Source organism: Hemiscyllium ocellatum, chromosome 21, assembly GCF_020745735.1.
Source record: "Hemiscyllium ocellatum isolate sHemOce1 chromosome 21, sHemOce1.pat.X.cur, whole genome shotgun sequence".
Classification (NCBI taxonomy): Eukaryota; Metazoa; Chordata; class Chondrichthyes; order Orectolobiformes; family Hemiscylliidae; genus Hemiscyllium; species Hemiscyllium ocellatum.
This window is the reverse complement of record NC_083421.1, coordinates 62,873,643-62,897,479: the sequence shown is the minus strand read 5'-3', so window position 1 is coordinate 62,897,479 and position 23,837 is coordinate 62,873,643. Positions and strand designations below refer to the sequence as shown.

Below are 23,837 nucleotides of genomic sequence, written 5' to 3'. Positions count from 1 at the left end.
ACCCTGACCGGTGGCCTGACAGACTCCAAGAGACATCAAGGATAATATGCTAAGGCTGGATCTTTGCAGACATAGCATAAAGAGAAGAATGATTATGGGTGGATTAATATGGTCGAGGGAGGAAAAGGTAAAGGGATGGTAATTTGCAAAAAGTAGTGCTTTCAGATTTTCTGACCATAACATATATTGATAAAAGAGGCAGAGGGAGAGTCTTTTTAAAAACTCTTTCCTGTTTCTTCATTGCAGCTGGTGATCTCTGCATTGAAGTACCACAAATTTGATAAAAGTGTTCAGGTGACAGGAAGTGCAGCTCTCTTCTATCTGACTGGCTCAGATTACCGGCACGAACAAAGCATCAAACTTCGCCGCCAGGTCATTCAGGTGGTGCTGAATGGTATGGAGTCCTATCAGGAGGTGACGGTATGAACTGATCCTTTCAATCCATAAGTGTCTGCCTTAAAACTGTGGTCTGCTTCAACAGTTAGTTTATTAAAAGCCAGATATCTCTACTGTATTCACCATAGGTATATTTACATGTTTTGGTTTATGTAAGGCTTATAGGGTAGATTGGTGGCTGTTTTTCTTCTGAGATCCCTGCCTCAGCATCTTTTCTCTGCTGCATCCACCCCACTCCCACACTCTTCAGCTTCTGCTGTTTCAAGCTGTATTCAGGATTATCCTCACTACATCTGATCGCCATGTCCTCGTGACACAAAACCAATATTCTTGTCTGTTTCCTGATTACCATACATCAATGATCTCTTGCTTCACACCTTCCAACATGACCCTCCTCCCCACTCACTCTTCAACCCCCATTCCCAATGCATTTCCTTACTCTTGCCCCAACCAATAGTACCACCTCACTCTCTCTCACCTCCCCTCCCCCCAGCCTATTCTTTCACCCTCCCCTCTTCCTTTCCCCATACACTCTTTCTCTCTCTTGTGCTCACTCATCCCCCTTACTCCCAGCTTTTCACTTTTGCTGATTAATTTTGCATCATTTGATTTTTCTTGTGTGCTCAGTGGTGCACTTACCACAAATTTCGCTCTCGTTTGCTTCCTGGCAACCTAGGTACAACGGAATTGCTGCTTGACACTCTGCAACTTCAGTATTCCGGAGGAGTTGGAGTTCCAGTACCGGCGGGTCAATGAGCTACTTCTCAGTATCCTGAACCAGACTCGACAAGACGAGTCTATTCAACGTATAGCTGTGCACCTTTGCAATGCTCTGGTCTGCCAAGTTGACAATGATCACAAGGAAGCAGTGGGGAAAATGGGCTTCGTCACGGTAAGTGTCGTGTTGCTGAGGACTGGGCACATCGTTCTATTATTATATCATTGTCATTTCTTCAAACACCTGTCATAAAGTTAATGTGGAAAATAAATCCAAGTAGCACATTCCAAAGTGGCTTCTTCATTAATTCACTCAATTATCTTCTGAAGGAGGACATGCAATCACCTCTTGACCTTCCAAAGCTCAAGGGGAGATGCTGGTGGTTATGTCAATCAGTAAATACCAATCTAATATTCTGTGGACATGGGTTCAAATCCCTCCAGGGCAGATAATGAAACTTAAATTGAGTCAAATGTTGAGCAAAATGATGGCCTGATGATGACCATGTAACCACTGCCAATTGCTGTAAAAATCCATCTGGTTCACTAATGTCTTTTATGGAAGGAAATCTGCTGTTCTTGCCTGATCTATATATGACTCCAGACCCATAGCAATATTGTTGACTCTGAACTGTCCTCTGGGCAATTAGTGATGGGCAATAAATGATAGCCTTGCCAGTAATGCTTACATTCCCACGAATGAATCTAAAATATTACAGCTATGAACTGTAGTCACTGTATTAGGAACTATTTACCAACAGCAATGTCATACATAGCATTGCAGTTCAGATATCGAGATTAATAAGACCAGTTAGATGTTAAATCTTGGCTGCCAGATAAGGGATAACTCGCCTGCTCCAGTTCTGAGACTAGCATGGGATATTTTACAAGTGGGAAAATGGAGCCTTGTTGAACATCTCCTTCAAAGAGTGTGACCTCTGACAGCACATAGCTCTCTCAATGGAATATGGATTTTGTGTTCAAGACCCTGTGTGAGATGAAGCTTACTGTCTCGACCTGGGTAAGAAAGTTAATTGGCCAATCCTAGTCCATTCATTCTGAAAGATTACACATTACTCAACTGTCCCAGAAATGAGATCAAGTTGTTTTTCACTCGGCCTCCTGTCCAGAGTCTGTCCTGCGTGTTGATCACTCTTCTGACATGAAACATGCTTTTGTCTTTTACAACTCTCAACTTGTATCCTCTTCTGAAGGAGGACATGCAATCACAATTTCACTGATGTGTAGTGTTAAGTATCCCTTACATGTCTTCCTGATGTCCCTTGTTGGAGCTTACTTAATATTGCTAATGGCTGGGGATGTGGTGGCATACTGATAGTGTCATCAGACTGGAATCCAGAACCGAAGGCTAATATTCTGGGGACATCATTTCAAATCCTACTGTGGGATTCAGTACTGTATTCATGGAAAAACTGGAATTAAAAGGCTAATGATGACTGTGTAACCACTGTTGTTTCTCATTTTAAAAAAATCTAATGAATGTCCTTTAAAGGAAGGAAATTTTCTATCCTTACCTGCATGTGACTTCAGACTCATAGGAATACAGTTGACTCTTAATTATCCTCTGTGCAATTAGGATGGGCAGTAAATGTGGCTTAGCCAATGGCACCCATATCCCATAAATAAATATTTTTAAAATGTGCTCGTTAACCTTAATGCAAGGGCAAATGTGGATGGCTGTGCTAGTTTCTTCTCCCCTCTCTTTGTGTATGTTTGTTGTTTGAAATAGCCAAGAACATCAGTAGACTTTCCTTACATCTCTATGTCTCACTCATTAAGGGTCAACCTGCTTAGAAGCAGCTTTTCAGCATTTTCTGTCTTTCATCCTCACACTGTTTGCGCAGTAATTTTACTGGCTGCTGCCAGTGGTCAGATTTGTTGAAAAGTTGGGAAGGGCATGGTGGTAAGTTTGGTACATGCATAGTAAGTTTTATTGTAGAGTCTTTGCAGATCTGAAATGGTTGGGAAGCTGTTGAAGAAGATACTGAGAGACAGAATTTATCCACATTTGAAAGCAAATGGGCTTGTTAGTGTTAAGCAGCATGGCTTTCTGTAGGGAAGGTCATATCTCACCAACTTGATAGTGTTTTTTGAGGAGGCAACAAGAATGATTGATGAGGGAAGGGCAGTGGAGGTTGTATATGTAGACTTTAGTAAGGCATTTGATAAGGTACTTTATGGCATGCTGGTACAATAGGTAGACCCGGGGTATGCTGGTTTGATGGATACATATCCAGTTTGGTCATAGAAAACAGCAAGTAGCAGTAAAAGAGTGCTTTTCAGAATGGAGATCAGTAATTAGTGGTGTTCTGCAGGGATCAGTACTGGGACCTCTTTTGTTTATAATATATATAAATGATCTGGGGGGAAATGTAAATGGTCTGATTAATAAGTTTGTGGATAACACCAAAGTTGGCAGGTTTGCAGATTGTGATGATGATTGTCAAAGGATACAGTAGGATATAGATGGATCACGGATTTGGGCAGAGAAATGGCAGATGGAGGTTAATTTGGACAAATGCGAGATGGTTCATTTTGGAAAATCAAATGCAGGTGCGAATTAATAAATTAAATTGCCAGAACCCTTAAGGAGCATTGACATACAGAAGGATCTGGGCGTACAGGTCCACACAGGAGGATACACTAGTCAAGAAGGCACAAAGCATACTTGCCTTCATCGGCCGAGGCATTGAATATAAAAGTTAGCAAGTTACATTACATCTGTACAAAACTTTATTTAGACCACATTTGGAATATTGTGTGCAGTTCTGTCTGCCACGTTACCAGATCTAGAGAGGGTGCAGAGAAGGTTTACCAGGATGTTGCCTGGTCTGGAGGGTTTTAGTTATGAGAAGAGTTTGGATAAACTCAGATTGTTTTCACTGGAAAGACTGAGGCTGAGGGGTGGCCTGTAAGAGAGCTACAGAATTATGATAGTTAGGGTGGATAGTCAGAGGCTTCTTCCCAGGGTGGAAAGGTCGACTACAAGAGGGTACAGGTTCAAGGTGAGAGGGGGAAGATTTAGAACACAAGTTTGGGGAGAAACTTTCACACAGAGGGTGGTGGGTGCCTGGAATACACTGCTAGTTGAGGTGGTGGAAGCAGACACATTAGTAACATTTACAGCATATCTTGGTGACACACGGACAGGAGGCAAACAGAGGGTTAGAAATCATATATGGGCAATAAATAGTGGGTCTAAATAAGGATTAGATATCAGTGCAGGCTTGGTGGACCAAATGGCTTGTTCCTGTGCTGTATTGTATTATAAATGCTCCCTTGATGAAATGAAATGGACCTGCTTTCAAGAGATGACCTGGTCTTTACTGCTGACCTGTTTAATCTGTATCTTCTTTCAGACAATGTTGAAGTTGATTCAGAAAAAATTGACGGACAAAGTGGTAAGTTAAAGAAAAGAAGAACCTGCCTTTATGTAGCGCCTTTTATAACCTCAGGCTATTTTGAAGCACTTCATTGTTAATGAGCATTTATGAAACATAAAACTAACCAATGCTGCAAAAGTAGGAAATACAGACATCACCTTGCACATTAGGAAGGTCACGCCAACATATTACCTCCAGGATCGGTATTGGACAGAACACTAGAGGGAACACCTCTGCTCTTTGCAATAATGACCATAGAATTTTTAATATCAATCTTACTTTATTGTTTCATACCTCTTACCTCTGGAAAAAATTACCTCTTACAATGCAGTCCTCCCCATTACTGTATTGAAATGTCAGTCTGGATTTTGTGCTTTGTATCTGGAGTAAGGTTTGAACCCACGACCATCTGACTGGTAAGGCCAGAGAGTGTTATCCCCTGAGTGACGGCTGAAAGTTGTTTCCTTTCCCCACTACGTTCCCACCTCCCACCTTCTCTCCTGAAGGTGCTGCCAATTAACTTGGCATTCTGTGTGTGGTGCTACTCCTTCATTATCTTGCATCCAAGTGGCTTTACTTCAGCTGAGAGCCCAGCGGTTGTGCGTCTGTATGTGGGCAGCTTACCCAGTGCTGAGTACACAGTTAAATGCTCCATTAAGCTCAGCTGGAAGCCAGGCAGCCTGAATGCTGCAGGTTCATTCCTCAGATTGCAAGGTGTCAGCTGATCTGAGCTTGAGTCGGTCTGATAGTGACCATACAGAGAGAAACAGAGTTAATGTTTCAACAGTGGTTCTAATGAAAAGTCATCGGCCTGAAATATTAACTTTATTTCTCTCTCCATAGATGCTACCTATCATGCATATTGTTTCCAGTATCCCACATTCTTTTTGAAGATTTCCAGTATCCACTGAGTATTTTGCTTTCATTCCTGCTTTAGGTCAGTCCATCTAACACATTCAGGGTATCAGTGTGATAGAGCTTGGTTGAGAAACATTTCTAACATTTTCCCTGTCGCCTTCTTTCTTTCTTTGGACAGTGTGACCAAGTAATGGAGTTTTCATGGAGTGCGCTATGGAATATTACCGACGAGACTCCTGATAACTGTGAAATGTTCCTGAACTGCAATGGAATGAAGCTGTTCCTCGAATGTTTGAATGTAAGTTTCTCTCTGGAGAAAGTGACCCTGATTTTACATGTATAAATGCATTTGGGGCATGAAAAATATTAATCGTTATCTCTGTTTTATCCTGGCCACTTCAGTGATTGGTGCAGGATATGTTAGCACAGCTGTAGGAGCCCAGATATTATTGACCGTGAGGCCCTGTATTTTACATGCTGTTTTTCAGTTTGCTCCTAACATTTTTTTAAAATCATCCTTTAATTTTAGGAGTTCCAAGGAAAACAAGAATTACACAGGAACATGTTGGGTCTGCTGGGAAACGTCGCTGAGGTCAAACATCTGCGACCGCACCTGATGACCACACAGTTCATCAGTGTCTTCAGGTTGGTGTTTTTAAAATCCTAGTGGAACAATCTAGAACAAGATCAAAAAACAATACAGCACAGGAACACCAAACCTGCGCCGACACATGATACCTTTCTAAACTAAAACTACTTTGCCTCCACGCAGTCCATATCCCTGTATTCCCTGCCCACTCAGGTATTTGTCAGGATACCTCTTAAATGTTGCTGTTGTGTTTTACCTGTAATTTACCTGTCATTGATACAAAAGGTTATATAATGATTTGGCCTTTTATCCCACACTCCCCCTCACACTGTTCCAATCACTGTTTATATTGGAGTCAGATTATCATCAAACTATTGATTTCAGTGTATTGTATCCAATTACATTGAACATAATTTCTTCTTCACCCCTGCACATTCCGCACATCAGTCCCCAAACAACGAGACTCTCAACTAGTCTACTTCTAGCTAAGTGACAAAATATTAAAAGCCCAAGGGAGGCCATTTGATCCGTTGTGCTTTTGAGATTAGATTAGATTAGATTACTTACAGTGTGGAAACAGGCCCTTCGGCCCAACAAGTCCACACTGACCCGCCGAAGCACAACCCACCCATACCCCTACATTTACCCCTTACCTAACACTATGGGCAATTTAGCATGGCCAATTCACCTGACCCGCACATCTTTGTGACTGTGGGAGGAAACCGGAGCACCCGGAGGAAACCCACGCAGACACGGGGAGAACGTGCAAACTCCACACAGTCAGTCGCCTGAGTCGGGAATTGAACCCAGGTCTCAGGCGCTGTGAGGCAGCAGTGCTAACCACTGTGCCACCGTGTCGCCCAAATCTTTATCTCTGTCCAATTAGATCCACTTTTGTATATAATAAAATCAGACTACTGCTTGAAATCTGCGTTAGAAATAAAGTGCTGAAAGTGGACTTATTGCCATGTTTATCTGTACTGCAACAGTGACTACATTTCAACAGCAGAGGTTGTCAAAGGTACTGTAGACAGGTAAGCAAATAATTAAGAAGGCTAATGGAATGCTATCTATTATTATGAGGGGAACTGAACATAAAAGGAAGATTATGCTTCCGTTATACAGAGCATTGGTGAGACCAAATCTTGAATTGTGTGTTCAGTTTTGGACTCCTTGTTTAATTGAGACATTAAATGAGGTTTACTAGATTGATGCCTGGAATGAGTGAGTTGTCTCATGAGGAAAGGTTGGACTGGATTGTTAAGGAGTGAGGAATTATTTGATCAAAGCATATAAGGTGGTTTTGACAAGGTGGATGAGGAAAAGATGTTTCCTGTTGAGGGTGAGTCCAGAACAAGGAGCACTGCTTAAAAATGCGATTTCATGCTTTTGGCACAGAGATTTCTTGAGGATTGTGTGACTGGAACTTTAAACATTTTTTAGGATAGAGGAAGATAGCTTCTGGTTAGGGAAGGGAATCAAAGGTTATCAAGTGTAGATGGGAAAGTGGATTTGAAATATAAATGGGTCAACCGTGATCTTACTGAATGTTGCAGCAAGATTGAGGGGCCAAATTCCTAAATCGTGTCTGTGGAGCCAGAAAAGGAGTTAGCGTTTCAAGTTCAAAATGACTGTTTGGCAGAAGAGTCATAGTGATTTAAAATGTCAGCTGTTTCCCTCTCCACAGATGCTGCCAGACCTGCTGAGTTTTGCCCTGGTTTTTATTTTTATTTAGTTTCCGTTTCCTGCTGATTCCCTTTAGACCTGAAAGTTTTCCTGTTCAAATATTTAGTCAATTCCCTTTAACAGGTACTAATGAATTTGCTACCATGGCCCTTTTAATGAAGCACATTTCAGACCATAATAGTGCACTGCATAAACAAATTCTCTTCTCCCCCTCTGGTTTTATCTGCCATCTCTTTAATTCTGCTGCTTACCAACTCTCCTGCCAGCTTCTCCTCATTTATTCTATCAAAATATTTCATAAGTTTTAACACCTGTATTAGTTCACTTTCTCTGCTCTAAAGAGAACGACTCCGGACAATTGCTTCGGACAACATACATTCAAATTCATCTTTGGTGTGAGAGGTGTTGGGATTGATACTTCGCACAACCTGGCATGTTCCTGGATCTGGTATCAGTAGAAATAGTTAGGAATGGGCCTTGCCCTACCCACTCAGTACTGCAGTGATGGAACTGCTCTAACCCTTCGCCCTGGGTCTTTTATTCTATGTAAATGGCCTCATTTTATAAAATATGCAGAGAAAGTTATTATCAGCCTAACACCTTTTTAGTGTTTTGTGAACGGTCGAGGGAGGAATTTACGCTCCCATTTCATACTGTGCCCCATTTGACTTCCTATTGCCAATCCAATCCCCATCTGTTAGCTTTTGGATGGGTTCTGCAACATTTTCTTCCATTATAAAATACAGTGAAATTGCTCTCTCTTATATTTGATCATGAATCTGCAAATGTCATCTCTTTTTGACTATATTTTTGCAATCATTCGTGAAGTAATATGCCCAGATTTATACTGGAAAGTTCACCCATCTCATACCAACCCCACCTCATGCCTCATTTTTATCTCTCCTTTCCATTGCAGCCGTCTCTTAGAAAGTAATGCAGATGGAATTGAGGTGTCGTATAATGCATGCGGCGTTCTGTCTCATATCATATTCGATGGAGATGAGGCCTGGACCATCACAGAACCGCGGCGCGTGGAAGTGATGGATAGAATGTGGCGAGCAATCTCTAGCTGGGATGAAAATTCAAGAAGAAACATCAATTACAGGTGGGAACTGGCATAATGTTCTGTGAGAGGTTTAGTTTGGGTCTTGAAATTTGATTTGGCCAGTGGTCAGGAGATTATCCAGGGCTGGTGAAGAGAGAAAGCCAGTGGAGTGTGGGAGTTTGGGGGGGGGGGGGCTCTCTTGTCCAGGGGAATATGTGTATCTTTTCAAGTGGAGGAGCGTGTGTAGTCCAGTGCAAGGGTGTTTTGGCCAGGATAGAGTATTCTGAACACTAAGGACAGTTGTGAGCTGCAGATTCCTTCCTCCTTGCAGGTCTTTTGAGCCAATCCTACGCCTTCTCCCTCAGCAAGTGGCTCCAGTCAGCCAGCATTGGGCAACATGGGCTCTGTTTAACCTTACATCGGTTTATCGTAAGTACTGATAGTGATGTACCTCTTAATCTGTAACATTGAGTATATGGTCATGGCACATACAGGACAGATTGGCCAAGCCTGTCAATGTTTGTGTGTTTCTGTGACTGACAGGGCAGCACATCATTCTGCTCACCCTATTTGATTATATCAGCCTTTAGCCCAATCATTGCCTTCAAAGTTTGCCACTTCAATTTTCCTGATTTCCCCCTCTGCTTATTAAACCTGTGTATCACTTCATGAGTGTGTAACTAACAGTTTTCCTGGGGCTAATTGAGTGTTTAGGAGTCGTATGAACATGGATGATCACAGATTCAGTGCCCCTACTGGGGCCGAATTGGCTCTGTCTTTCGTCCAGGTTGTGTTAAGGGCTGTCTAATTGGTGTCAGTACCTTTAGGCTGGGTAAGGGTGGAAACATGCAGCCACAATTCCCAGTCCTGACCCTGCTGGAAAAGCAGACAGTTATTCACTTTCATTGATCGCAGTTTGTTTATTTACAATTCTTTTCACAGAATTCATCTCCTTAAACACACAGTCTTAGTTGGATTTAAAGTGTATTTTTGGCACTGTTTTTACAGGCCTACGGGTTACTAGTTTAGGAAATTCACCTCAGACAGCATTAATTCTCATCTTTGCTTTTGAAAACTTCATGGTCTCCTTACCCCACTTCCTATTTGCTGCAACTTTCTCCGGCCCTACTGTTGTGATATGGCTAACATCCTCCATTCTGGTCTCTCCCACATCCTCGATTGCTCTGCTGTTGGCAGGCCTTCACCTGCCTGGACCCTACACTCTGAAATTTCCTTTCGCATTCATACTCTCGGATAAACCTTTAAACCCTAACTCTTTGTTCAAACATTGGGTCAACTGTCCCAACATCTTATAGAGCTTAGTGTGAAATGTTGTGCTCCTATAAACCAATAAGGGACATTTTGCTGTGTTAAAAGCATGAAATAAATGCAAGTTGTTGTTTAAGACTTCACCATACAGTCTGGACAACAGTAACACAAGCTGTAAAAGCAAAATACTGTGGATGCTGGAAATCTGAAATGAACAGAGAATGCTGGAGAAACTCAGCAGGTCTGGCAGCATCTGTGGAGAGAGAAATAGAGTTAACATTTTGAGTTCTGAAGAGGTCTGAAGACAATTTATACTGAACTCAAAATGTTAAGTCTGTTTCACTCTCCACAGATGCTACTAGACCTCCTGAGTTTCTCTAGCATTCTCTGTGTTTTTCAATCAAGCTAAACCAGGTTTGGTTGGCAGAAGCCCTACCCTGAAAGGCATTCGTAGAATGAAACAGCACTGAAGGAGGCTATTCGGCCCATTGTGCCTGTGTTTGCATTCTTGAATTAATTGGGTTTTCATGACAGTTATGTAACTTGCTTTAAACTCTTAACCTTTGGATCATATGCTCTGCACTACAACCACTAGATTACACTGTGCAGGGGAATTTCACTCGACATTTTGGCCAGTCCTGACATTGACACAGTGACTAGAACACCTCCTGTTGTGCTGTACAGCATCTCTGTTTCAATGATATGTCCCTGTGAGAAAAATGAGAAAATATTTAATTGCACAGTATTGAATTTCGAGCACCAGGTTTGCAGAATGAATGAAATTGCGGATGGGGATGAAATATCGCATTTTAAAGTTCAATGCTACGTGTGACTTGTGAGCTGAAGCCGCTGTTTAATGGTTTAAATCCTTAGCTGAGAAGTACTGTCCATTGCTGATCAAAGAGAATGGAATTGAACTGCTGAAGGGAGTGATTGAGAGTGATGCAGCTAGACCAGAGACCAAAGCGATGGCAAGGTACATGAAGGACTTACACCATGACTGTGTATACATGATGAAAACAGAAAATGCTGGAGAAATGAAGCAGGTCTAACAGTATCTGTGGCGAGAGAAATATTGTTTACATATCAAATATAATTTGACTTTTCTTCTGAACTGTGTATATCTGTTCCCTCTAAGAAATGTTAAGCCAGATGTAAGACAAATGTGGTTCAGTCCAGTCCCTTAACTGCTGGTGCCTGGGTTTCAAGCTAACCCTGATTCGCAAAACAAATCACATCTAACTCAAATGAGTTTGAATCACATCCAACCCATTGTGGGAAGAAGTTCCTAAATTGTTTCCAAATTGATAGTTCAATTTACACTAAAAATCAGTTGAAGCTGCATCCTACAGCAGCCTCCCCATTCCTTGAAATCCTACCTTTGCTGCCCAGGCAACTCCGTTCAGTTTGTGTTTAATGTTTCATCACTCACTAGCGTGAATGATTGGGTTTACTGGATGTTTGAATTTGGAAATGAGCTGCATTTATTACTGTTTACCTATTATCAGCTGAAACCTAAATCTGAACACACAAATGTATGAACGTTATTGTTTGAGTTACCTGCAGATTAATGGAGTCAAAGATTTAGAGTTAAAGGTGTGCTCCACCATATGCCCCCAATCAAAAGCTCCATCATATATACTTGTTGAACCTTAATATCATTGGAATTGATAACTGATGAGAAAAAAGGGAAAGTTGCCTATGAGTCGGGGGAGCCACTCTAAGGTTGAATCAGCAAAACCCGGTTCCTGGTTAATGCTCACTGTAAGTGGAGAGGGTCTGAAATTCCCATTGAGTTTTAGATTCTAACATACTTGCCGAACATTATTCAGATTTTTATATATTTGCAGAACACAAAAGAAAATCAATGCACAGTGAATGCTGTTTCCTAAATCATTTTAAGCCAAGCATTATTTCTGTTTCTTCCAACAGCGAGGTCATCTGTTTCTGCGAGATTTTTAAAGAGGAGCGGATGGACACATCCAGATAAAGGCTGAGGACAAGTTGTCACTTACCCTCACTACTTCCTGTCATGCGTGGCATCAGTGTAAATACTGAGGAATCTTCTGTTCCGCTACACATCGATGCATCAGATGCATTGTAGGGAGGAGCCTCTGTGCATGACACACTGTTTCAGATGACATGCAGGGGAAACATTTGGTGTTGCACAAGAAAATGTTAATTCACATCATTTTTATAGAATGAGACATTAGCGTTTTCTCTCATACTCCTTTTTTTCTCTCATTTCCTCTGTCCCTCATTCTCTGTTGTACTTTTACTCCCTCCATGCTTTCTCAAATCTCTTTCTTCTTTTCTCACTTGCCCCACTTTGTGTTTGATCGCACTCGGTGGTGTTCTCACCACCTCTGTTATTGTTATCTCTCTCTCTCTCTCTCTCTCTCTCTCTCTCTCTCTCTCTCCTTTCTTTGATCTCCTTCCCATCATCTTATCTCTCTGTAAATTGTGCTTCCATGATTTGTCTTGAATCTTTTTGATTGTGAAACCCCTCGGGCTGTGCCAGTTACTCAAATGTCAACGGTTACAAACTTTTAGGGAAAAAAACAAACAGAATAATAAATTACTTGTTGTTGAGGCACTTGTTACTGTACACATACTGGGGAAGGGGTGTTAGTAATTTAGTTTTTGATGAGCTGTTGGTGATGAGATAACAAGCCCAGCAAGTGGTATCCATTTGCAGAGCAGCTGAGAAGTGTCTGATTCCTTGGTTAGAATGTATGTTAATTACAGATCAACATCTGCGATTTTTGAGATTTGTAGCTCAGGTTGAGGTTCAGGTTGTAAGTTTGCTCGCTGAGCTGGTAGGTTTGTTTACACACATTTCATCACCATGCTGGGTAACATCATCAGTGAGCCTCTGGTGAAGCGCTGGTGTTATGTCTCGCTTTCTATTTGTGTCTTGGTCTCATAAGGTGGGTGATATCATTTCTGAATCTTTTTCTCAGAGGTTGGTAAATGGGGTCCAGATTGATGTATTTATTGATGGAGTTCAAGTTTGAATGCCAGGCTTCTAGGAATTCCCGTGCTTGTCTCTGTTTAGCTTGTCCTAGGATGGATGTGTTGTCCCAGTCGAAGTGGTGTCCTTCCTTGTCTGTATGTAAGGATACTAGTGATAGTGGACCATGATAGTTGGTGTTCGTGTATCCTGGTGGCTAGTTTTCTGCCTGTTTGTCTGATGTAGTGTTTGTTACAGTACTAGCCTGGTATTTTGTAAATTACATTCGTTTTGGTGGTTGTTTGTACAGGCTCCTTTAGGTTCATCAGCTGCTTTTTCATAGAAGTGGGACATAGGAAGTAATACCAGTGTTTCACCAGAAGCTCAATGATGATGTTACCTAGCATGGTGATGAAACGTCTGAAAACAATCCTTCCATCTCAGGGAGCAAATTACTACCTAGACCAACACCTCAATGAAAGCACCCCAACTCTAAAATTTTCTGCTAAATTGATTCAATATATTTGATTTCAGAAATAATACATTGGCACAGTCAAAAAGGAGCTGAGTAATTCGGCATAAGAATTAAAGAACTGCCCATACCGTGATCATCTCACTGCTGTGGGTTCAGGCAGTATTGGTTGATGCTATGACATATAATAGTCAATGACCTGGTTTAGGTTTGTAATTTACTGACTCAGGTTCTGCCAATACATAGCTAAATGACCTAAGAAAATGTTTATTTTTGCTATTTTATGCTTTATGTCTGACCCTAACCACCTACTTTACCCTTGCCACAACCCACAATTTCTCTATCCTCTACACGTCCTGAGAGTTTTTCATTAAATCCCTTCCTCAGGGATGTAAAGCAGAAATTCAGGGAGCTAGGGTGGAAGCTTAGAGCTAGGACAAACAAAGTTGTTATTGCTGATTTGTTGCCTGCGCCATGTGCTAGCACGGCGAGGAATAGGGAGAAAGAGGAGTTGAAAACGTGGCTACACAGATGGTGCAGGAGGGATAATTTTGGATTTCTGGATAATTGGGGTCCTTTCTGGGTAGGTTGGACTTCACCTGAACTAGAGGGGTACCAGGATCCTGGAGGGGGAAATTTGTTAATGCTCTTCAGGTGGGTTTAAACTAATTCAGCAGAGGCATGGGAACCTAAATTGTAGTTCAAGTTTAGAGGAGGTTGAGAGTAGGGAGGTCCAAAATAAGATTTCAGGGTTGCAAGAGGGGACCAGCAAGCAAGAATTTGGTTTGAAGTGTGTCTACTTCAACGCCAGGAGCATCTGGAATAAGGTGGGTGAACTTGCAGCATGAGTCGGTAACTGGGATTTCGATGTTGTGACCATTTCAGAGACATGGGTCCAGCAAGAATGCGAATCGTTGTTTCAGGTTCTCGAGTTTAAAACACACAAAATGATAAAAGAGGTGGGAGTGTGGCATTGTTACTCAAGGACAATGTTACGGCTGCAGAAAGGACATTTGAGAACTTGTTAGCTGAGGTAGTATGGACTGTGATTGGAAACAGGAAAGGAGAGGTCACCTTGTTGGCAGTTTTCTATAGGCCTCCAAATAGTTCCAGAGATTTAGAGAAAAGGATAGAAAAGATGATTCTCGATAGGAGCGAGAGTAACAGGGTAGTTGTTATGGGGGCTTCAACTTTCCAAATATCGACTGGGAATATCATAGTTCAGGAACTTTAGATGGGTCAGTTTTTGTCCACTGTGTGTAGGAGGGTTTTCTGACACAGTATGTAGCAGGCCAACAGTAGTACACTTACCTACTTTATGGGCATTTAAATGGTCATTGGATAGGCATATGGATGAGAATGGAATAGTGTAGGTTAGATGGGATTCAAATTGATTTCACAGGGCGGCGCAACATTGAGGAGTGAAGGGCTTGAACTGCGCTGTAATGTTTTATGTTCTATTATATTGTACCTGTTTGATCAACCAGTTGTTAAGTCTGACAACACGAGGGTAGGTTCAGCCTGAGTAGCGCTTGTGTTTCCTTCACTTGCTTGGGCAGGTGTTCCTGCTGCAGTGCTACTTCACCCACTCCAGAGTCATCACTTCTGTGTTTTGTACATTGTCCACCAAGTAGAGACCATAAGATCACAAGAAAAGCAGAAATAAGCTACTTAGTCCATCACATCCGTGGCACCATTCATGAGGTCATGGTTGGTACAGAGCCTCTGTGCCCCTTGTGATGGTTCCTGTTTATATCAGTCAGATACCAACCTCAAAATGGCCCTTCTTGTACACTTTTTCAGTGCCAAGTCATTAAGTCAGCAATACCTTTTCTAACTGAGTGGCCTGGCAGTTTCTTATCTAAGTTGAAAGTGAGGTGCTGAAAAAAGCACAGCAGGTCAGGCAGCACCCAAGGAGCAGGGGAATTGATGTTTTGGCAAGAGCCCTTCATCAGGAATTCACCAATCATTGCCTAGTTTCTTTCTCACTTTCTCCTAGTTTCTTATATAAGGCTGGCTTGGTTTCTGTGAACTGCATCCTTTGATAACAAGTTCTAAGCACACTGAGAAGGCTATTGTCCATAGGGGAGAGACAAACTGTTGCAGTCTGAGGATCCAGGCATGAAACTACTGACTGACCGCCTTCAAATTCTGGGGGGACCAGTTTCCCATTAATGGAGACTGCTGTTGTCAGAATGGTAGTCACACCCTACTGAGGGATTTGGGCACCACCCACTAATGGCAGGTCCCAGGCACCCCTTTTTTAAAGTGGAGAAATCCTATTCAAATTCCATTTGCTGAGGTAACAAATGCAGTGGACCATTTCCAGACCAGAACTTGGGCTGACAGGATAGACCATTGTCATGGCTTTCAGTTAGATTGGAGGCCTGGGGAAATGAATGGGGAATTTGACTAGTACACAGCCCTCTAACCCATTTTGTTAGATTCCCCAGGGTGAAGGGAGTGTTGTGGATACCTAGAACCTTAGTGCCTTGACTATAAAATTATCCACTTCATTAATAATGAAGCACTCTGGGAAGCCCTGGGTTTCGGAAACATGTTGCAATACAGTTCTTCTGTCATAGGTAAAGAAATGACATGAGAATGAAATGGATCAGTGCGGTCATTGGGAGGTCAGGGCTGTAGAGCAGAAATCTATGGGGAATAGTTCATGGACAATGTGAAGGGGCTCAATGCCACGGTTCAGATAGCTGAAAGGAAGGAATGGATTTTGTCCACATGGTTTTAAGAAAGCCATTTATAAAGTGCCACACAAAAAGCTAGTTAATAAAATGAGGCTCCAGGAATAGGAGGGTTACTGTCAGTGTCAAGCATGATAGTGGTTGAAGACAAAAAGCTTTGAAAGTGTTTTGTGACAAAGAATCTTGCAGTTATAACACACAGAACATTACAATGCAGTACAAGCCCTTCAGCCCTTGATGTTGCGCTGACCTGGGGAGCCAATCTGAAGCCCATCTAACCTGCACTATTCCATTCTTGTCTGTATGCCTATCCAATGATCATTGAAATACCCTTAAAGTTGGCGAGGCTACTACTGTTGCAGGCAGTGCGTTCCACGCCCCTACTACTCAGAGTAAAGAAACTATCTCTGATATCTGTCCTATATCTATCACCCCTCAATTTATAGCAATGTTCCCTCATGTTAGCATCACCATCTGAGGAAAAACGCTCTCACCTATCCAACCTATTTAACCCTCTGATTATCTTGTATGACTCAATTAAGTCACCTCTCAACCTTTTCTCTAACAAAAACAGCCTCAAGTCCCTTAGCTTTTCCTCCTAAGATCCTCCCTCCAGACCAGGCAACATCCCAGTAAATCTCCACTGAACCATTTCCAAAGCTTCCACATCCTTCCTATAATACGGTGACCAGAACTGTACACAATACTCCAATTGTGGCCACACCAGAGTTTTGTACAGCTGTAGCATGACCTCATGGTTCTGAAACTCAATTCTTCTACCAATAAAAGCTAACACACTGTGTGCCTTCTTAACAGCCCTATCAACCTGGGTGGCAACTTTCAGGGATCTATGTACATGGACACTGAGATCTCTCTGCTCATCTACACTAATAAAAATCTTTCCATTCGCCCAGTGCTCTGTATTCCTGTTACTCCTTCCAAAGTGAATCATTTCACACCTTTATGCATTAAACTCCATTTGCCACCGCTCAGTCCAGCTCTGCAGCTTATCTATGTCCCTCTGTAAACTACAACATCCTTTGGCACGATCCAAAACTGTACTGACCTTAGTGTTGTCTGCAAATTTACGAATCCATCCTTCTACGCCCTCATCCAGGTCGTTTATAAAAATGACAAACAGCAGTGGACCCAAAACAGGTCCTTGCAGTACACCACTTGTAACTGAACTCTAGGATGAATATATACCTTCAACCACCACCCTCTGTCGTCTTTCAACTGGCCAATTCCTGATTCAAACTGCTAAATCACCCTCAATACCATGCCTCCATATTTTGTAGCCTACCATGGGGAACCTTATCAAACGCTTTACTGAAATCCATATACACCACGTCAACTGCTTTACACTCATCCACCTATTTGGTCACCTTCTCAAAGACCTCAATAAGGTTTGTGAGGCACAACCTACCCTTCATAAAACCATGTTGACTATCCCTAATCAACTTATTCCTATCAAGTTGATTAGAAATTCCACCTCTTATAACCTTTTCCAACACTTTTCCCACAACCGAAGTAAGGCTCACTGATTGTCTCTACTCCCCTTCTTGAACAATGGGACAACATTTGCTATCCTCCAGTCTTCTGGCACTGTTCCCGTAGACAATTATGACATAAAGGTCAAAGCCAGAGGCTGAGCAATCTCCTCCCTGGCTTCCCACAGAATCCTGGGATAAATCCCATCTGACCCAAGGCACTTATCTATTTTTACACTTTCCGGAATTGCTAACTCTTCCTGCTTATGCACCTCAATTCCTTGTAGTCTAGTAGCCTGTATCTCAGTATTCTCCTCAACCAAATTATCTTTTTCTAGTGTGAATACTGACAAAAAATATTCATTTAGCACTTCCTCATCTCCTCTGACTCCACGCACAACTTCCCACTACTATAGTTGATTGGCCCTAATCTTTACACTAGTTATTCTTTTATTCCTGATATACTTATAGAGAGCCTTTGGGTTTACCTTGATCCTATCTGGCAATGACTTCTCATGTTCCCTCCTGGCTCTTCTCTGCTCTCTCTTTAGATCTTTCCTGGCTACCTTGTAACTCCCAAGTGCCCTAACTGAGCCTTCACATCTTATCCTAACATAAGCCTTCTTATTCCTCTTGACAAGAGATTCAACTTGCTTAGTAAACCATGGCTCCTGTGCTCGATAACTTCCTCCCTGCCTGACTGGTACAGACTTACCAAGGACCCGCAGTCCTTGAATAAGCTCCACATTTAAATTGTGCCCATGCCCTGCAGTTTCCTCCCTCATCCTATGCATCCTAAATCTTGCCTAATCACATTGTAATTGCCTTTCCCCCAGTTATAACTTTTGCCCTGCAGTGTATACCTATCCCTTTCCATTACTAAATATAACTGAATTGTGGCCACTATCACCAAAGTGCTCACCTATCTCCAAATCTAACACCTGGCTGGGTTCATAACCCAGTACCAAATCGAATGTGGCCTTGCCCCTTGTTGGCCTGTCTTCATACTGTGTCAGGAAACCCTCCTGCATACATTGGACAAAAAGTGACATGTAATATCACTTCTCTCCTCCGCTGGAGACTCTGGCTCTTACTTGATAGACTTATGGGGATGTTAACACCATTGTAAACCAACCTACCTGATGGCCAATCTTCAACTAAGAGCGGAAGTCTGCCAGATGTTTAGCTGTGGAGAACCTAATGGCCTAATTGTTGTCACTCACTCTACAAGAGGAAGCTTTCCGTAGACTTGAACCATGGCTTAATTCCCTCTTTGTATTCTCTGTCCCTCCCCTCTTTCCTTTCCTTCCATTTTCTCTCATCCTCACCCAGATGAACTGAAACCTATTAAAGGGAATGCCAACTGGTGTAACTTGACACCTTGGGCAATGCCATAACTCACTGAGTCATCTAGCAGTTGTGGGAAATGCTCAAACTGAAACATTTCTGAGCAGATGAAGGAAATAATTACAACAGAAGAGTTTTTGTTCTAAAGGTACAAGCATTTTCTGTTTATTTGGGTCCAGACTGCAGAGGAAAGAATGTAAGGGACAAGAATCTGTGATGCTGTCAGCACAGGCAGGCTGTACAATACCCTCAGTGCAGGAGGCCATTCAGCCCAACGTGTGTGTGTTACCTTCCTGAATGAGCATTTCACGTAATGCTGTTCTCCAGCCTCTTCCCTGTAAAGCTGCACATCATCATTTGAAAAGAAACAATCTGACTCATTTTTGAATGCATCAATTGAATCTGATTCCATCACACTCAGATCCTAACCAGTCGCCGCGTGAAAAAAAACTAGGCAAAAGTGAGGACCGCAGATGCTGGAGATCAGAGTGGTGCTGGAAAAGCACAACAGGTCAGGCAGCATCTGGGGAGCTGCCTGAAAAAAAAATTATCCCATTTTTGGATTGGTTTCTTTCGCCAATTACTTTAACATTGCTACAGAAAGGGACGTGGAAAAATTCGTTAACGTTAATGGAGCGAAGGAGAAATAAATTAAACCTTAGATCGAAATTAACTTATTTGTGTTATATGGAGCCAAACAAACATTTAAGGAGAACTTTTGGAACTGCAGGAGGTAAGATTGAGGACGGTTCTCTAAGTTGAACTCAGTAACAGAGCCTTCCTGATCCGAGCAAATAGGACCCCTCTCCCTCAATCCCGGTTGATCAGCTAAATTACTATGGATTTGGAATGAATTAAACATCCCGGGCCACATTGACTTCGAACATATCATCCAGCGGGGAAATCTATCATGGCTGTGCGGTTTTTCAGAATTCGGGAGACAGAATGTCCTTTCTCGAGCTCTTTTACATGTCAATGGGATGGAGTGGGAATTAGATCAGTTCCTGTATATGACCGGGGCAGGGGGTTGCTCCTCTCACCTATCCCCTACTGGCAGACCCTAAAGGTTCTGAGATTGTGCAGGGGACAGAGTTGAAGAAGGGGCGATTTCTGAAACATTTGCATGGGTCTCATGAAATGGAGGGTTTTAAAAAAAACTGCAGGTGGCAAGGCGACGCAAGTGATGGATTCAGAAATACTCAGCAAGTCCGGCATTTTCTACTTTATTTTCAGATTTATATCTGCTCAACATTCTGCTGTTGTTTGGAATAAATTCGGGGTTTAACTTCTGTTCACTCCCTTCCCTCTCCATTTGAGTTTATTTTGTATCCCACTGTATGTCAGATTACTCTCAACCCAAACTCCCATCCTATATCTTCCAGCCTCACGTGTGAAATTCACCTTTGCCCTTCCTCCAGTGTTATTATGGAGCTGCTAACCTTGATTCATAGAAACGAAGACAGAAATTGCTGGAAAAGCTCAGTAAATCTGACAGCAGCTGTGACTAGAAGTCAGAGTTAGGATTTCAGGTCCGGTGACCTTCTCAGAACATTTACAACAGCCGCAGTACTTTCGGTTTTTATTTTCATTTATGTACAAACTGAGAAGTATGTTTTTTTTAAGGAAATACAAACAAATTGCTGGAGAAACTCAGCAGGTTTGGTGGCATTTGTGCAGAGAGAAACAAAGTTAATGTTTGGCGTCTAGGGATCCTTCTTCAGGAGTACGTTTTCTGTATTGTTTCTTGTTGTACACAGACCACACTCCAAATAAAAATTGTAGACATCTCGTGGTACAGCAAGAAAAGAAAGACCATTAGCCCCAAATATTATAGTGTTTTGAATCAACCCCTGAATACAGAGACAGGAACAGGTCAAACAATGAGCTGAGTTGCATGGGCCAGGTGAGACCAGCAATCAGCCTATGGCTTTGGGAATGGAAAGGAAGACTGGAGATGGGTTTTAAAAAGTTAACAATGCTACCAATTGCTGAAAATTTGAAATAAATTATCAAAATCCAATTGTGATAAAAAGAGCCTTGCTTGGTACAGGAATCTGCAATCCAGGACTATCCAGTCCCTCTTTAATATTTTCAGATACTGATTGTGTGTGCCCACTTTCAGGAGAGGGGTATTCAACTATAACATTTATCCCAGCACATGTTGGTGAAATGAATCCTTGAACATTGGTCAATGCATAGTTTATTGTTATAGCAGCATCTATTCCCTTTAATTTCCCATTTTCCTTTAGCTGCCTCCCAGTTACTGGCTGTTTTTAATCACTCTTACCTCATCCTCTCGATTTCTCTTTTTTTGTTTCAGTTGATTGTGTTTCATTTTTTTGGGGAAAGTGCAGATGAACTTTGAAGGAACAGGGTGGCTTCTGCTGTACAAGTTACTGCACTCTCATATCTGAGCTCAACTTGCTTTGAACTTCACCCCTATAAAAGTAGAACAAAGAGCATTACAGTACAGAAAAAAGCCCTTTGGCCCTCCAAGCCTGCACTGCCACATTTTGCCCTGCCAAATTAATATGTTTTCACTTACAGAATCCATAGCCCTCTATTCCCTTCCTATTTGTCCAGGTGCTCCTTGAATGCTGCTATGTGTCTGCATCCACCACCTCCTCTGACAGTGGGTTCCAGACACTCACTACCCTTTGTGTGAAAACTTGCACGTTTTTTAAACATCCCCCCTTGTACCTTGAATCTAAGTCCCTAGTAACTGACTCCTCCATCCTTGGAAAAAGCCTCTTACTTTCCACTCTATCCACAATCTTAGAAACTTCAACCAAATCATCCCTCAAGCTCCTGCATTCCAGTACCTTTACGCCTGAGTAAATGCACACATGGCAGATACACAATTTTATGAAAACGTGAGACAACGCAGAAGTAGACTTTCTTGTTGCCATCTGATCTGTAGTTTTATATTGTTAAAAAGGATGATACTTATGTTGTTCTTGACTTTCCTCCGTGCCCTGTGTTTGACATAATACAGGCATCGAATGGGGACTTGGAGGATAGCATCTTATGTCCCAAGACAAAAGTTGCAGGTTCAACACCCCACTCCAGAGAGTTGAACACATAATCAAGGCTGTCATTCTCAGTGCATTACTGAGTAAATGCTGCACTGTAAAGTTTAGGTCAGACACTAAACTGAGGGCCCTTCTGCCTCCTGAGGTAGACATTAAAACACCCGGGGCATTATTTTGAAGAAGGTGCCTGGCCAGGATATATCCCTCAACTATCACCAGCAACAGCTGCACAATTAGACATTCATTAATTTGTTATTTAGTCATAGGAGATGTACAGCATGGACAACTTGTTCATGCTGACCAAATATTCTATATTAATCTAGTCATATTAACCAGCATTTGGCCCATATTTCTCTAAATCCTTACTATTCATATACCCATTCAGATGTCTTTAAAATGTTGGAATTGTACCAGCCCCTACCACTTTCTCCGGCAGCTCAATCCAAACACACACCATCCCTTGCATGAAAAGGTTGCCGCTTATGCCCCTCTTAAATCTTTCCCCTCTCACCCTAAACCTATGCCCTCTAGTTCTGAACTCCCCCATCCCAGGAAAAGGTCTGGTCTATTTACCCTCATGATTTTATAAGCCTCTATAAGGTCACCCCTCAGCCTCTGAAGCTCCAGGGAAAACAGCCCCAGGCTGTTCAGCCTCTCTCTATTGCTCAAATCCTCCAACCCTGGCAATATCCTTGTAAATAGTTTCTAAATCTTTTCAAGTTTCACAACAACCTTTCTATAGGAGACCAGAATTGCACATTGTATTCCAAAAGTGGCTTTGTGGGATCTTGCTGAGTATTAATGAGTTTCCCAGCATTAGAAAGAACTTGGCTGTAAAATACATTCCTCAAGGAAGTGAAAGTCTTTTGTTGCTGTAGGATTGGGAGCTGCTCAGATTTCGTGCTCAATCACAGCTTGGTTATTTAAGTTGCTTCGGCTGTTCTGTCTGTTTTGCAAGTCCTGTCTCTCAGATGAAACATGAAAATCTTCAGTAAAAATAAATAAGTATATTTTTATCAGACCCCATCACCCCTCTCAGATACTTGTAAAAAGACCCCATTGCACAATTTGAAGAAATCAGGAGTTCACTCTTCATAGTGTGTGTGTGTGTGTGTGTGTGTATACATTTACTAAAGATTTTTGTGGAGAGAAACTCAGAAGTGTTTTGAATTCCAATGTCTCAGGCAACATTTGCCCCTCAACTCAGTATCTCACTGAGGCAGGTGATTTGGTCAATCTGACTTGCAGTTTGTGATTGTGAATTGGTTGCCATGTTTCCTACATCAGAACAGTGACTACACTTTTTAAGGTATTTGATTGGCTGTAAGGTGCTCTGGGGATATTCCAGAGTTTGAAATACATTGTAAAAATACCAAATTATTTTCTCTTTCTTTTATCACTGCCAGATAGTTTTACAGGTTTGTATCAGCCTATTAGTAATAGAGAATTACTGAATCTGTGTTGGACTTTGAAATATATATTTAATTTCAAATTCATTTCTCAGGTTCCTGTTTGAACCTCTTTGGGGAACATTTTGACTTTGGAACTCACTGGAAATGGAAAACTGAAGAGATATATACCAAGAAACTAATACATTACCTGTTTACATAATCACAAAATCAAAAGTATCCCGTACTCTCCACTTGCCCTAACCAGACCAACAGTTCTAAGTTGTCTGCCTATATAATTCTGTAAACAACGGGAATATCACATGACTGAATCTCCAGCAATACCTCAAACCAGAGTTTACATTCCTAATGTTTAAGAAGATGCTTGAAGCTATATCCCAAAGTGCGTCCATGAAGAAGCAGGAAATACCTGGTCTTGAAATTTGTGCAAAGGTGCAGCATTCATACACTTTGCAGTGAGGAGTTGGC

General features: G+C 41.9%; 1 protein-coding gene across 2 annotated transcripts in view; it reads left to right on the top strand.

The window, feature by feature from the left end:
- The window catches only part of zer1 (zyg-11 related, cell cycle regulator), a 29,466-nt gene extending 15,813 nt beyond the window's left edge, over positions 1-13,653 (top strand). For both annotated transcript variants that reach the window (XM_060841601.1, XM_060841602.1), the window contains 9 exons: positions 247-420; positions 1,073-1,288; positions 4,494-4,535; positions 5,554-5,673; positions 5,905-6,020; positions 8,567-8,755; positions 9,027-9,124; positions 10,838-10,940; positions 11,897-13,653. In XM_060841601.1, coding sequence (XP_060697584.1) covers positions 247-420; positions 1,073-1,288; positions 4,494-4,535; positions 5,554-5,673; positions 5,905-6,020; positions 8,567-8,755; positions 9,027-9,124; positions 10,838-10,940; positions 11,897-11,954 — 1,116 coding nt within the window. In that variant the 3' untranslated portion in view covers positions 11,955-13,653. The remainder of the gene's footprint in view (positions 1-246; positions 421-1,072; positions 1,289-4,493; positions 4,536-5,553; positions 5,674-5,904; positions 6,021-8,566; positions 8,756-9,026; positions 9,125-10,837; positions 10,941-11,896) is intronic.
- The last annotated feature ends 10,184 nt before the right edge of the window (positions 13,654-23,837 follow it).